Source organism: Abrus precatorius, unplaced genomic scaffold (assembly GCF_003935025.1).
Source record: "Abrus precatorius isolate BTA unplaced genomic scaffold, Abrus_2018 Scaffold7, whole genome shotgun sequence".
Classification (NCBI taxonomy): Eukaryota; Viridiplantae; Streptophyta; class Magnoliopsida; order Fabales; family Fabaceae; genus Abrus; species Abrus precatorius.
Genome location: NW_020874417.1, coordinates 37,044,957 through 37,058,519, shown reverse-complemented (window position 1 = coordinate 37,058,519; position 13,563 = coordinate 37,044,957). Strand labels below are relative to the sequence as shown.

At 35.8% G+C, this 13,563-nt stretch overlaps 3 protein-coding genes across 5 annotated transcripts; 1 reads left to right on the top strand and 2 right to left on the bottom strand.

Moving 5' to 3' along the window:
* Positions 1-525: 525 nt before the first annotated feature.
* Positions 526-4,255, bottom strand: LOC113872171 (probable protein phosphatase 2C 38). Of its 2 annotated transcripts, XM_027509499.1 has the most exons (5): positions 3,726-4,255; positions 2,827-3,364; positions 1,637-2,004; positions 1,179-1,415; positions 526-994 (listed from the first exon to the last, which is right to left on the bottom strand). In XM_027509499.1, the coding sequence occupies exons 2-5, from the start codon at positions 3,149-3,151 to the stop codon at positions 761-763; spliced, it is 1,164 nt and encodes a 387-aa protein (XP_027365300.1). In that variant the 5' UTR covers positions 3,152-3,364; positions 3,726-4,255; the 3' UTR covers positions 526-760. The 2 variants fall into 2 exon arrangements, with proteins under 2 accessions (XP_027365300.1, XP_027365301.1); XM_027509500.1 differs by lacking the exon at positions 3,726-4,255 and having other exon boundaries at positions 821-994; positions 1,184-1,415; positions 2,827-3,360.
* Positions 4,256-7,240: 2,985 nt separating this feature from the next.
* On the bottom strand, positions 7,241-12,133 carry LOC113873436 (protein TONNEAU 1b-like). Of its 2 annotated transcripts, XR_003505945.1 has the most exons (9): positions 9,852-9,986; positions 9,630-9,762; positions 9,237-9,325; positions 9,013-9,132; positions 8,163-8,296; positions 8,047-8,066; positions 7,813-7,969; positions 7,534-7,683; positions 7,241-7,444 (listed from the first exon to the last, which is right to left on the bottom strand). XR_003505945.1 is itself a non-coding variant. In XM_027511548.1 (8 exons), the coding sequence occupies exons 1-8, from the start codon at positions 9,936-9,938 to the stop codon at positions 7,632-7,634; spliced, it is 792 nt and encodes a 263-aa protein (XP_027367349.1). In that variant the 5' UTR covers positions 9,939-12,133; the 3' UTR covers positions 7,448-7,631. The 2 variants fall into 2 exon arrangements, 1 of the variants encoding a protein (XP_027367349.1); XM_027511548.1 differs by lacking the exon at positions 7,241-7,444 and having other exon boundaries at positions 7,448-7,683; positions 9,852-12,133.
* On the top strand, positions 10,576-13,392 carry LOC113873434 (leucine aminopeptidase). The gene is made up of 4 exons (XM_027511543.1): positions 10,576-11,616; positions 11,704-11,937; positions 12,026-12,352; positions 12,984-13,392. The coding sequence occupies exons 1-4, from the start codon at positions 10,660-10,662 to the stop codon at positions 13,278-13,280; spliced, it is 1,815 nt and encodes a 604-aa protein (XP_027367344.1). The 5' UTR covers positions 10,576-10,659; the 3' UTR covers positions 13,281-13,392.
* Positions 13,393-13,563: the final 171 nt, after the last annotated feature.

Below are 13,563 nucleotides of genomic sequence, written 5' to 3'. Positions count from 1 at the left end.
AAGTAAAATGTTATTTTGATCTTTTAAATTATATAAAAAATATTTTTTTGAACTTGATTTATATTAGCCATTTTAATTTTTTATGTTACCGGCATTTCAATTATTAGTAACTTTAATCCTTGAATTTAACGTGTTTCAGAGTCTGGTTTTGATTTTAAATTAAGCAGCAAGAGAAGAACAAAATAATGGTTGTCATTTTCAAAGTAAGTTTATAAATTTGGGATAGTTTTCGAGCATTTTATGAAAGAATAAAATGTTGGGAATGAACAGAAAAAGAACACTTGATAAGAATTTATAAAAAAAAAATTAGTAATATTATGTAAAAAAACAATAAACATTTGTTTCTTCTTTCTTATTATATTTTATAGAGAGTTACCATCTCGTATTTAGAAAGCTCCATAAGCAGGTGAAGGTGATTCGAAAGTCTCAGCCACTCTCCGTCGAAATTTAGAGTCTGAACTCTTATAATGACATAAGTCATGTATACAAATACTACTTCAGTTTTTTAAAGAAATAAAACTATCACATTTATTCATGTATTGAATTTTATAATTTTTAATAAAAATTAATAACGAGAACCAAGAACCAAACACATTACATTAAATGCATGATGGAAAATTTGGAAAAGGAAACAAGTGAGAGAGGAAATTCTTTGTTGATTCTGTAATCCCAAGGAGGGGAAATTTTAGCTTTTGTATGCAAATACAAATGGAAGAGGTGGGTGGGTTAAAGTGATATAGATGTGACAAAACTTTAGCACTTAGGCATTCATAATACCAATTCCAAAATCAGCACCTCCTTTGACTGAAATCATGGGCACACGTGAATTGGCACCGATGATTGCGTGAGAATCAAGGTACAAAACAATAACTGTGATGTCATCATGGAAATGTCTTCTTACCCCTCGGTCAATCTTTTTCAAATCTGAGTATCTCATTTCTCTTTTCTTTGCAGCTTCACAAAGTGCAGTTTTCACAAGTTTCTTTGCCACTCCCTGTATACACATAACCATTTGTTTCAATACGGGTTTATAATTAGAACACCTAAACCACCCATACCCATGTTAATTAATTCAATTACAAACACTTTAATACAATGTTTTCAGTCCAATGAACATTATTATAGGCAGACATAATACAATACAAAAGAAACAAACTCAACTAAAATTAGAATCCTACATTACGTGGATAGTTTTGGACAATGGCAACTGCTTCTTGATTGCTCACGTGCTCCCATAATCCATCTGATGCAAATATGAGAAACCGATCCTGAGGATGCAGCTTCTGTACTAGTATTTCTGGTTCTGCTTTAAGGATTGGCATATCAAAGGGCTCAGAGATTCGAAATTTTGGTAATAAGGGTGCTCTATTAAACTCTGCCTTCTTTAGATATGCATCACCGATGGATCTTGAAATCTGCAATGTAAATAAACAGTATCATCAACACAACTCTTTTCTTTAGTTCATCATGCTGGCTATGCTCTTCTATTTCCTCTAATATAATAATTAGAATTACAAGTATATCACTACAGTGAATTCCTACATCATGAACAAGGCCAACAAGATCTCTATAGCCAAACGAAACATTGTTGAAACTTACATGAATGAAAAAAATGAAACTTGAGACAAACAGTCACCTGAATTATACCCTTCACACGCCAGACCTTGTGCTTCATAACTACAATCTGCGGATCATGAGGATGCAATGCACGCAACTCGTCTCTAACAGATTCAAGGCTAGCATTGTGCTCAGAGGAAAGTTGAATTGCTTTAATCTCTTTTGTAGTCTCATCAAGTCTACCTAACACCACACGAGAATCTCCTGCATTTGCAATATAGAGCTCCCCGCCACATATTATGCCTATCAAACAACATGATCCAACTGATGCTATCTGTGGCTTGTGCAGCCACTGCTTCTCTACCACAGAAAGAAATTCTTCTTCTGTTTCCAAGAATCCTTTTTTTATAACATCAGCTGACAATCCCTTATTTTCTGTAGTAAATTCTGCATTAAGATCAGCAGTTAAGTCAATAAACATATCAACCAGCTATACAATTCATAATGCATGAAGACCCCCCTTTTGTTACAATCCATGTTAATTGAATAAACAATAAGCAGGTAAAGGAATAAAAGGTATTCTTAAAGCTACAATTGCTTGAAGTTTACAAGCTTGATCATATGCATATTATGCTATGCCCAGAATGCACCCGGATGTCCACTTGAGCTATCTCCCAACATATATTCAGATTTGCATTTAAGAAAGGTTCACAGAAAATCTTTTCCACAAAGTTGGCTTCAGAAAGGAAGCACGAATTGCCCAAAGATCCTGAACAAATTTTAAAAGCAATGATCAAGCGATTATATGCTAAGTTTATCCCAGTGAAATTAATTGCCATCGATCATTCAGTGCCACCTACAGGACCACTCCATTTAGATTACAATGCAAATATCTTAAAGATCTTGAACAATAAAGAAAAAAAAAAACCACACCCAGAAATAAATTGAGCTTTTGGGATCATACATAGTAAAAAAAAAGATCATATTATATGCTTTACATGGTTCTCGCCAATCTAAAGAAAAACAACAACCAAGTTTTATCTCATTCAGGTCAATTATACAGATTCACCGACTTTATAAAGATACCGTTTAGCCTTATCCCATTTGCATTAAGGTCTTTTCAGGGAACAAATTGACATGATTCTTACTGGTGGGAAAAAATGACAAGATCCCTTCAATATAGCAAACTATGCATGTTGCACAAAGCATGAAATTGCAAAAGTTATTTCCTGAGCAATTTATGTTGCAGAGGAGAGAAGAAAAACTTACTCTTGATGTTTTTAAATAGGCGTTCATTGACAAACCGGGAAGCTTCTGGACCTCCATGCCCATCATATATTCCAACAAAAGTTCCTTGAGGACTTCCAGTAAGAAAGCTCAAGGGGCCTGATTCAAGTTGGCTTTGATCCTCCAACAAATTGTTTGCTTGAACAACTGCCATTGAGAAATCACCGTTGGCGTGTTTTCCCGAATCTTTATACCACAACAAACCATCAACACGTCCACTTGCATCCCCATGCCTACTAGAAAATTCACCTTGATTGTATGGTCTCCAACAGGGTGACACAATTCGCCTAAATGTAGCAGATACCATCCCTTACATAGTCTCACACACACAACTGAGCAACAAATAATTCATCAAATAAAAACCAATGCCAATATGAAAAATCCTAGCTTCCTATCTACACCATCTACGTAACTGAGCCCAAGCCACAAACTCCACAAATCAAATGCCTATTAAGAAATAGTGACACCATAATATGTAAAAGTGGAAACCATCAAAGACGGTATTTGCAGTGTCCAAAACCTGCACAAGGATTTGAGATCATAATCAATTCAGAGACCCCATCATCAACTATCTATCAAACAAATCCCAAATGGGGAGTCTCATCAATCACTCTCGAATTGAACAACAAGCAAGTGGCATCAACGTTTATTGGCAGAAACAATCAAATTGAAACACAGACAGCTCTTGAAATTGAACAATAAGCAACTGCCATCAACTTTTATCGCCATAAACAATCAAATTGAAACATGAGCAGCCTTGAAATTACACAGACAATACTCTAGACCAATAAAAATTTGATTATAAACTGAAGATCACAAGAAATAAACAAGACATGCGAAACCCGTAACTTATACAAGTTCAAAAGATATTTGTGTTGTACCTTAGATAGAAATGTTGGGAAATTCGGTATTTTGATGATTCCTGGTGTATTAAAAGCCCAGTATCATTACCACCAAAGTGATGATTAAGGTTTGGACACAGTTCTGATGAAAAGGGTGTCAGAAAGTTTAAGGCTTGATTTGTAGAATTGCAAGGGGTGGCAGGGCTTTTGAGAGAATTGGTGTGGTTTGTCTGTGTTTTCCCTTTTCCTTATTCCGTATCCATAAAAAGGAATTACACAAGAAAAACAAAAAAATGACTCGGTTTGGTTTGGTGGTGAGGGAATTTCCAAAGGGCTTTTGGCTTTTGGGGTTGGTTGGCAGTTTTGGTTTTCTAAATTTTATTGCCTTTGTGGGGTTTAGACTTTGACCTCCAACCAACCACCATTTTAGGCAACTTTTCCTCGTCTTCCTCATTCTCCTTAATTTAGTACATTGTAACCTCCTCTTCAGACATCAATGTAACTAACCCAGCGTTCCCCATAATCTCACTCTCTTACACTTTCTATTTTTAAAAAATATCTTGGACTTGAACACCACATGACCTCGGAGTCAAGGAGTCACTTTTCTAAAAATGTACATTACTATTTAAGGAATATATTCACAACTGCTTATAAAATTTTTTTTAAATTGTTCTTTTTTAAAATATGTATAGAAGTTATGCATTTGTTAAGTTATCACATATGATCTGAAACACTATGTATTGCTTATATCTGATAAGCTTTATGATGAATGCTTTATTTGACACATGTTAAGTATACATTTGATTGTTAATTATATGAATTTTGGCTCTATTTAAAGCTATATTTTTTATATAATGTATTTAAGAAAAGTTTATTGACTCACATGTTATTAGTTATACATTCCAGAAAATTAAGCCAAACATAAACTTACAGCCAAGTTTCAATAAGAGAACAATAATGATTACACAAAACAAATAAAAATAAAATTACAACAGACTCACGGTAATTACAGTCAACAAACAATATTTGTACATTACAATTGTAATAAAACTCATAATAATAGCAGCATTCATGATTTGATGTGACTTGTCCAAAACCACCCCAATGCCCTACCTTCCCTTGTGTCCTGAGCTTTATACGAAATATCTTGAATTGTAGACGCACGTGAGACGAACAAGTCCACTATTAAAGAAAGCAATACACATAACCATAATGCTAAGACTCCATGCAGAAACTTTCATTATGTTCTGCCATTATCAAAGCAAAAATACCCCCGTTGAGGGTGTTGCAAGCAAAAGCTTGTCTTTATTGTGGATAAACTAAAAGAAACAAGTCACAAAAATTCAAATATGCTGGTCATTGCTCATTGTAAGTTTTTCCTTGTTTTCAGAATTATTTTTATTTATTTAATAATCAAATGAAATGTCTATCAGTTACCTCATTCCATCATCTGTATAAGGTTTCGTGAAATTCTTTCTTACGACTCAGTGGCTATCTTTACAAGCTTACCAATATTCATCATTTCAAGAGTATGTATGCATACTTTTTCTTGCCTGGTTTATTAATATTATTTATGACAAATGTATATAAAAATGAATTAAATATGACTAAAAAATAGAAAAAATTAATGCAGAATGTTTTAGCTAATTAAAATAATTAATAGTTAAGAGGAGTGTGAATTGATAGATGGAAGTCCAAATAAATGATCATGTGACATTATTATTATTATATTACTAGTGGTCAAGATTTGTTTTTCTTACTCTAAAATAGAAGTGTTATATTTGCTTAATACATTTCTTATATCACACGATAATTATTTTTAATCTAGTCTTTGTGTTTTATAGAAATTTCATAAACAATAAGAATGGCATTAAAAATTATGGAAATTTATGGATCAAATTAAAATTAAATGCCGTAAATAAATAGTATAAAAACTAAAAATGATTTTTAACTTTTCTTTTATTGTTGTAAATGAACTAATCGAATCATACACCAATACATGTATGTATACCCCCACTCATGATTGTCATTTTAATAATTTGGGTTAATTTTCTAGCATTTCCTCAAAGAATAATAAATTGGGAAATTTACAGAAAAACAATTCTTATCAAAAGAAACTCCCTGCAAAGAATGGTAATTTTGTGTTAAAACATAAATATGTGTTACATTTTTATTTTATTTTATTTTATTTTTGTAAATGTTTTTATTCAACAACCTTTATTATATATGTAGTAATAAAAAAAATGTTAAATATATGTTGAATTGTTAATTATATGCAATAATTAACAAAGAATATGGCCCGTGACCAAACCCAGATAAATAATACGTGATAAGTTTCATGTTAAATTGAGTGAAGTAGAAACTAAAGAAGTTTTAGATCATGAGATTGAACTTTTTTTTTCCAAATTAATGAAAAGATTACTTTTAATAAATAAAAAAAATTGCAAAAGGGTTGCTATCTATCATTTGTTCATTCATATACTACAAATCTACAATTGCAGCAAAACTCATTATAATGGCAGCATCATGAATATAATTAGGTGCCAATTGACAGTACGAGTCGAAAATTTTCACAAGCGACTGGACTCATACTCCCCCTATGATCCAACTACTCCAAAATCACAGGAGTTTAAGGACAGGAAAGGTAACGAACGTTTTAAAAGGATTTGGAATTGGACACTTGGTTGGATTAAGAACAGTAGTCACCTTATTCTCAAAAAAGTCCTAACCCGAATCGAATTACTGGTGACGTGGGAATTTTTGCCATAATTGGTGAAAGTAACAACTTTTTTAGGACCAATTTATAGTAATGAAATTATTCTTATTCAACTGATTTGTTACACGTCGAACAACTATAAACATCGATCATTAAAATTCAGGGGACGGTCATAAAATCATCCATTTCTATTCCTTTTATGCACCCCACTTGTTTTGTTTTCTCATCTTCGAGTTTTCCATAAAATTTCACCAGAAAGACTGACTGATCTTCCACGGCAAATTTCGTACTATTTCTTTTTGTAATTTTTTTAATAAAAACATTTACAATTACAAAGTATACTTAAAATTTTCCGAATAATTTACTTGATCTTCCACGATAAATGTTACACAGCACACTCATAAAATATATTTCTCTCGCCTCTTAGATTAATCTATACTTTATATCATTAAAATGTTCATCTACATTTAAACTGAACCGTAATACAATCCTTTTCAAATAAAAACGGTGCACGATTTTCAAAGTTCGAGGAAGAGGTATAGTTAATTTCCAAAGAGAAGTAAAAGTTGCCACATTTTACATAATAATTAGACATTCATTTTTAAAAAAGCAAAATTCAAAAAGATTAATATTTTTTATAAGTTGAAAATATTTTTCAATGAAAAAATCTCATAAAAGATTGATTTATTAAACCTCTCTAGACGCATCATCAAAACTGAATGAAATGGCAGCATCCATGACCTCAAGGACCCTTGGCTACCACAGGAATTATCTAAAAGGTACATGCCCACTATTAAAGAAAACAACATTAAATACGTAGACACAATCGGATGATTCAAAACCCTCATCTGAAGCCATTGACAAAAAAATACACAGCAGTACTGTCAAAGCTAAGCGATACATAAGAACCTACGGCGGACCGTTACCTTGAATTCAAGTTTTCACTCGCAAACACATTTTTCCTAGATGCTGAAAAATTTATGGCACTTAATTTGGCGCTTGTTATTTTTGCAAAATTTATCGACACTCGAAAAATAAAGTTCTGAAAGATGAGCCAAAAGGAAAATTTTAGTGAGAAAAAGCTCGTTAAAATGAAAAACGCTAAATCACATCACAATTAAATGATCTTACATAAAATTAGGCCCATTCAATCACGACCAGAGGCAGACAATTCAGAATACACAGTAAAATACAGGGGCAGACTGCGGTCATGCAAGCAATGTCTGTCCCTACGCGTGATCAACCCTGCCATCATCCTCACCGATCCCATCACCAGCATGTCTGCATAACAATGATAATCAGAAAATTTAGAGCTTCGAATTCCTCCAGAACCAACAACCGAGATGGTGATAAAATCTAAAACCCAAAAAACTAACAAAAGAATAACATCAAAGATGAATAAAAACGAACCGCCAAGATGATGTTAGATTCCGAGCTTTTCTGTCCAATTGAAGATTTTCCAAAGCAGTTGAAGCTTGAATTACATCCTCAGGAAGTTCATCACTGTCATATCGCCAATTGTACTCATCCTTCCTATAAGCAGACATGGAGGATCCTCCTCTTCTATCTGAACGCTAAAGTGTAAATTTCGGGAAATTTCAAACATGCAAATAAAGGTAAAAGCCAACTACAAGAAATACCCACCAGATGCCTGAGATGAAGCCCTGCAACAAACATTTAAGAACATCAATTATCAATTAACAAAATAAGAATAAGGTGATAGTAGACCAACTTGTGGAGAAATAAGGTCAGCTATTCACCTTCCTAGTGGGGGTAAACCACCAGCAACAGATGAAGAAGAATGCCTTCGTGCATTCCGTGATTCTGAGTTTGGTAAAGGCTCAGTTTCTGATGTGGTAAACCTCCTACCACTAGCCCTGTTTTGAGATAAATTCTACAAAAGCATATTCACCATATAATTAATCAAAAGTCAGTACACATTTGCAACAGTTCCATTAACAAGAAATGGTCTACCAAAGGTTTGAAATCATTAACTTTTCACATTGCACATGACAATGGCCATTCTAAGCAAACACCTGCCTTCTTGTTTTTCTTTCTAAAAATTATAGTCATGTAGGTGCACATGCAGAGCTAAAATCAATCAAGGGTTTTTCAATCACCAAAAAAAATCACGCTATACCATATAGCTCATTTAATCCAGGTCTCGGCAGCCTTTATTTCATTCACGCAACATATACTCAAATTCTATAATTTCAAGGTCATTTTAAACAATTGTGAAGAATATCAAGACTTTAGCCTATACTTTCCTTTCCAAAATCTCCAAATATGAAGCTTCACGAGTCTCATTTTTCAATATTTCATTTCTAAAATTCTTAAATCATAATTAATCCAACCAAAAGACCCTGCAGCATTTCTACACAATTCCTATCACAATGAGATTTAAAACTAGCCAAGCTGAAGCACTACAATCAACAAAGGACACAAGAGCAAGGAGACTACTTCACAAGCCGTGTCATAAAATATGGCAACTGCTTCCCAGCATAAAAATCCCTCACGAGCACAATTAAGTGCAAAAACATCTAGAAAGATCAGGTGAAAAAGTGGCACAAATGAAAGAATAATATCATGAAGGCAAATAATTGAAAGAACCTCAAACTTCAAGAATCCTTCAAGAACATCCAAAAGCAGAGGACTGTCTCCGTTTCTGTTGAGATCATATCCATTTTTGGCACTAAAATCTTTCAACTCGGCCTTCCAAAAATCCTTTTCCTGCAACAAAGTGTATTACGCCAAAAGCATCACTACGGGAATTACCAGAAAGCAAAAGGCCGACAAATAATATGGAAAAATTTTAAAATATAAAAATTGATTACCAAATTACATTCTGGAAGATAAACTTTTAGCGTGTGATTGAGTTGTGCCCAGTCAAGGTATTCGCATATCATCGCCGTAAGGAGTCTACCTGCAAGCCAAAACCCAAACTTAATTAAAAAAACTTTAGCAATATAAGATTTACGAAATGCTACAAAACACAACCATCTGCATGAATCAGAATGCATGTCAGATCGGCGACATCAAGAGCAAAGGAACATCTAGTAATAACTAAATTCATGTAATTGAAGTTCATGTCACACATATTTAGGTTACATAGAAATAACAACACGCGAAGACAGAATCTAGGAATATAGAAACGCAAAAAGCAATAGAATATTGCAACATTGAAACAGCTAAGTGGCCCAACGTGATGACATAAATTAGAAAGGGACCTGAAGGAGAAGCGTGAAGCTGTTTAGCTCGATCGTTGCAGCTGCCAAGCAATGCAGGAGGTAAACCTTGTTCCTTCTCAATGACACGATCCTCCTCTTCGATAGCCTCAAATACACTGGCTCTGAGTTCAGCCTGACACAAAAATGGAACAAGAACCCTAAGTTGATTGGATCTAAGGTCCAAATTGGGAAAAAGAGAAACCCTAAAGAAAGGGAATGTACCCGGATCCTGGCAAGAACGCCTTTCTTCTCGAGAGTGCGTGTCACCAACGTCTTCAGGTCCATCATTTCCCTCGTGTAGTCGTCCATCTCTCGCTCTCTCGCAGTTACCAAACCAAACCACTGTTTCCTTCTTCCTCTTCTGTGTGTGCGTGCGCCAATGCAAGCAAATGTTCATAGCGTTACATTACATTCACTATGGGCCCTCTCCCTGCTTTCCTTCACGGCCCAAGCCCGCATGCCCATTGGACCAACCACAAAAAAAAAGATTCCGGCTTTGAACTTTTTTGGGTACAAATTTGCTATAATTTTATTGTTTTGGTTTTTGAATAAAAAAATACCAGGTCGTACAAAGACTTTGTTTAATTAAAAAAGAATAAGTAGAGTGTTGAATGGGATCCCAATGCCATTAGCACAATCGAACAATCTAAACATTGAAGTTAATATTAGTCTGCTTTAGGAAACAGCCCATTTTTCACTTTCAACGTGCAATTGCAGTTGGCTTAAAAAAAGCTGAAATCGAAGTATAGATTAAGTAAAGCATAAGAATATCATTGAAAAAATATTGATATTCCTTTTGTGTGAGATTAGATAAAGAAGTTTGTCGTAAAGCAAAGTTCTCCATGCAATAGGTTTATGACCCGGAATTTATTAAAAACGAAAACGAAAACAAAATCACCCTGAAGAATCAAATCCAAATAAGACTTTATTGTATTTATATGTGTATAAGAAATTTTGTGTTTGACTCTTCTTCTTCTTAGTTCTGAGTTGAAAGTGTAGTAAGTAAAAACACCGTATTTCTGATCCGAGAATGGCACCGGTGGATCCTCACTCATTCACAGACTCCACACACCCACCCACAACCCACATATCCCTAACTCTCTACTTCGATTTCTCAACCTCCACCATCGACGGTTCTGCACTCATCACTCTCCAAAATCCCCACACAGGCCCTTTCTTCTTGGACACGCGCTCTCTCACAATTCACTCCGTTCACGACCCTCAATCGAACAACACCCCACTCCCCTTCTCACTCTCCGACCCTCACCCCATCAAAGGCTCACAACTCTCCATCACCCTCTCAAACCACGCTTCATTCGTCGTCACCTACACCACCTCCCCTTCATCCTCCGCACTGCAATGGCTCCTCCCGCCCCAAACATTCAACAAGTCTCACCCTTTCGTCTACACTCAATGCCAAGCCATTCACGCACGCGCCGTTTTCCCCTGCCAGGACACCCCCGCCATCAGAATACGCTACTCCGCGCGCTTGAACATCCCCTCCCAGCTCTCCGCCGTCATGGCAGCGCGACACGTGGAGCGCCGTGCCCCCACGGAGGAGGAGGCGCGTGGGAACTCGGGGAGGGTGGTTGAAGAGTTTGTTATGGAGCAGCCGGTGCCGCCGTACCTGTTTGCTTTGGCGGTTGGAGAGCTTGGAAACAGAGAGGTGGGGCCCAGAACGAGGGTGTACGGTGAGGACGTGGCAGAAGTGTTGGAATCTGCTGCAAGAGAGTTTTCTGGGACAGAGGAGATGATAAGGGAAGGAGAGAGGCTGTTCGGAGCGTACGAGTGGGAGAGGTTTGACTTGTTGGTTTTGCCACCTAGTTTTCCATATGGTGGCATGGAGAATCCTAGGATGGTGTTTTTGACACCAACTGTTATTAAAGGAGACAACACTGGCGCACAGGTTGTTGCTCACGAGCTTGCTCACAGTTGGACTGGTAATTTGATCACAAACAAGACCAACGAACACTTCTGGTTGAATGAGGTAATCTTTTTTAGATTATTTATTGAACATGTGTTCTAAGACAAAATCTTTATTTGTAAGCAGAATTGTTCTTGACTGTGGTTTTAGGGGTTTACTACTTATGCGGAAAGGAGGATTGTGGAGGCTGTACAGGGAGAGAAAAGAGCCACTTTGAATATTGGAATTGGTTGGAGGGGTTTGAATGAGGAAATGGAGAGGTTCAAGGATAATCTGGAGTTCACCAAGCTAAAAAATAATCAGGAAGAGATCGACCCTGATACTGTGTATTCTGAGGTTCCCTATGAAAAAGGTTTCCAGTTCTTATGGCGCATTGAAAGACAGGTGTCTCGAGTTGTTTCAGTACTTGTTGATTGGAATTAGGTACTTTCTTTTTTTATTTATTTGTTGATTTATGTTATGATTTGTATAGGTTGGGAGGCCTGCGTTTGATGAGTTTTTAAAGAAATATATTGCTACCTTCAAGTTTAAATCAATCGATACTGAAACATTCATTGACTTCCTTAAAGCCAACATCCCTGGCATAGAGAACCAGATTGACTTAGTACTGTGGACTGAAGGTACTGGCATCCCTTCAGATGCTTATGAACCTGACTCCACCGTATATAAAACGATCGTATCGCTGGCAAATGAGGCCGTAAATGGGAGGATGCCGAGGGAGGATGAAGTTGCTGGTTGGCAAGGTCAGGAGTGGGAGCTCTACTTGGACAACTTGCCAAAATCCATTGAAACGTCTCAGGTTATACTGTTCTCAATTTCCTAGTCCCCTTTTCTCCTTTCTTTCATACTTGATTGGGAATGAAAATTTGTCTGCTCTTGCTTTCACCTGATATTAGTGTTGGATCATTCATATGACGTGTCATTTCCCAGCTGTTTTCAGGTGTTGAGAATTGATGGTATTTTGAAGAGACATATTCATCTGCTTGATGTGGGAATGCTTAGAGTATCTAAATAAGTTGCTTTATCAATTGTATAGTAAATGAAATGCTTCATGGATGGATAGAAGTGATTTATAGCCAGGAAAACATATATATGGAAGTTATTAGACAACCTCTGATTTAGGTCCTATATAACTTAGCTAGTTTCTCTGTACATTTCAATTGGATTTGGTAGGGGAGCCACAGGCTTTTTTCTGCTAAAATTCAAGCTCCTTTTAACCCTTATGTTGTATGAGAAAGACAAGTTCTCTTTTCTGGTGGGAGAATGGCAATCCATATGTCAATATTAGTTGATACATGCGCCATACTATTGCCTGTTTAGTGTTTGTTCCATCTTAAAACACTTCAAAAAAATAAAAAAATAAGAACTAACATAATGCTAAGTGGCAGATTGGCAGTTATGTTTTAACATGCATAATAAATGTCATGCAGATCATAGCCTTGGATTCGCGCTATAAGCTATCCGAATCAAAAGATTACGAGGTGAAGGTCTCATTTCTCCATAGGGCTATTTCATGTGGATGCAAAGCTTACCATAACGAAGTGGAGAAAACTTTAAAAGGTGTTGGGAGGATGAAGTATCTTCGTCCACTTTATACTTCGCTTGTGAACAGTAGTGGAAATGAAGATGATAAAGTATTTGCCAAAAGACTTTATTCAGAGGCTCGTGAGTGTTACCATCCAATAGCTCAAGGTGTTGTTGAGGCCATATTTGCCAAGCATCTGTAGAAGGAATATTTCTCAGAATGTTTAATGTATTTGAACGCTCACAAATTAATCTGTTTTCTGTTGTCTGAGTGTACTACTTTGCAATAAAATATATGATATGTTTTTTATTCTGACACCTTCATGGCTGCTGCATCAAATTCTTTCACTACAGCTTGCTCAGACTCAGACATTTGTTTGTGTTTGGGCAGTTTTCATTATATTAAGTTTGTCTTTGGGTGGAGATTCCTAATTACATTTCTGCAATCACTTCTTTAAAATATATCATGATCAGAAATTTATGGTA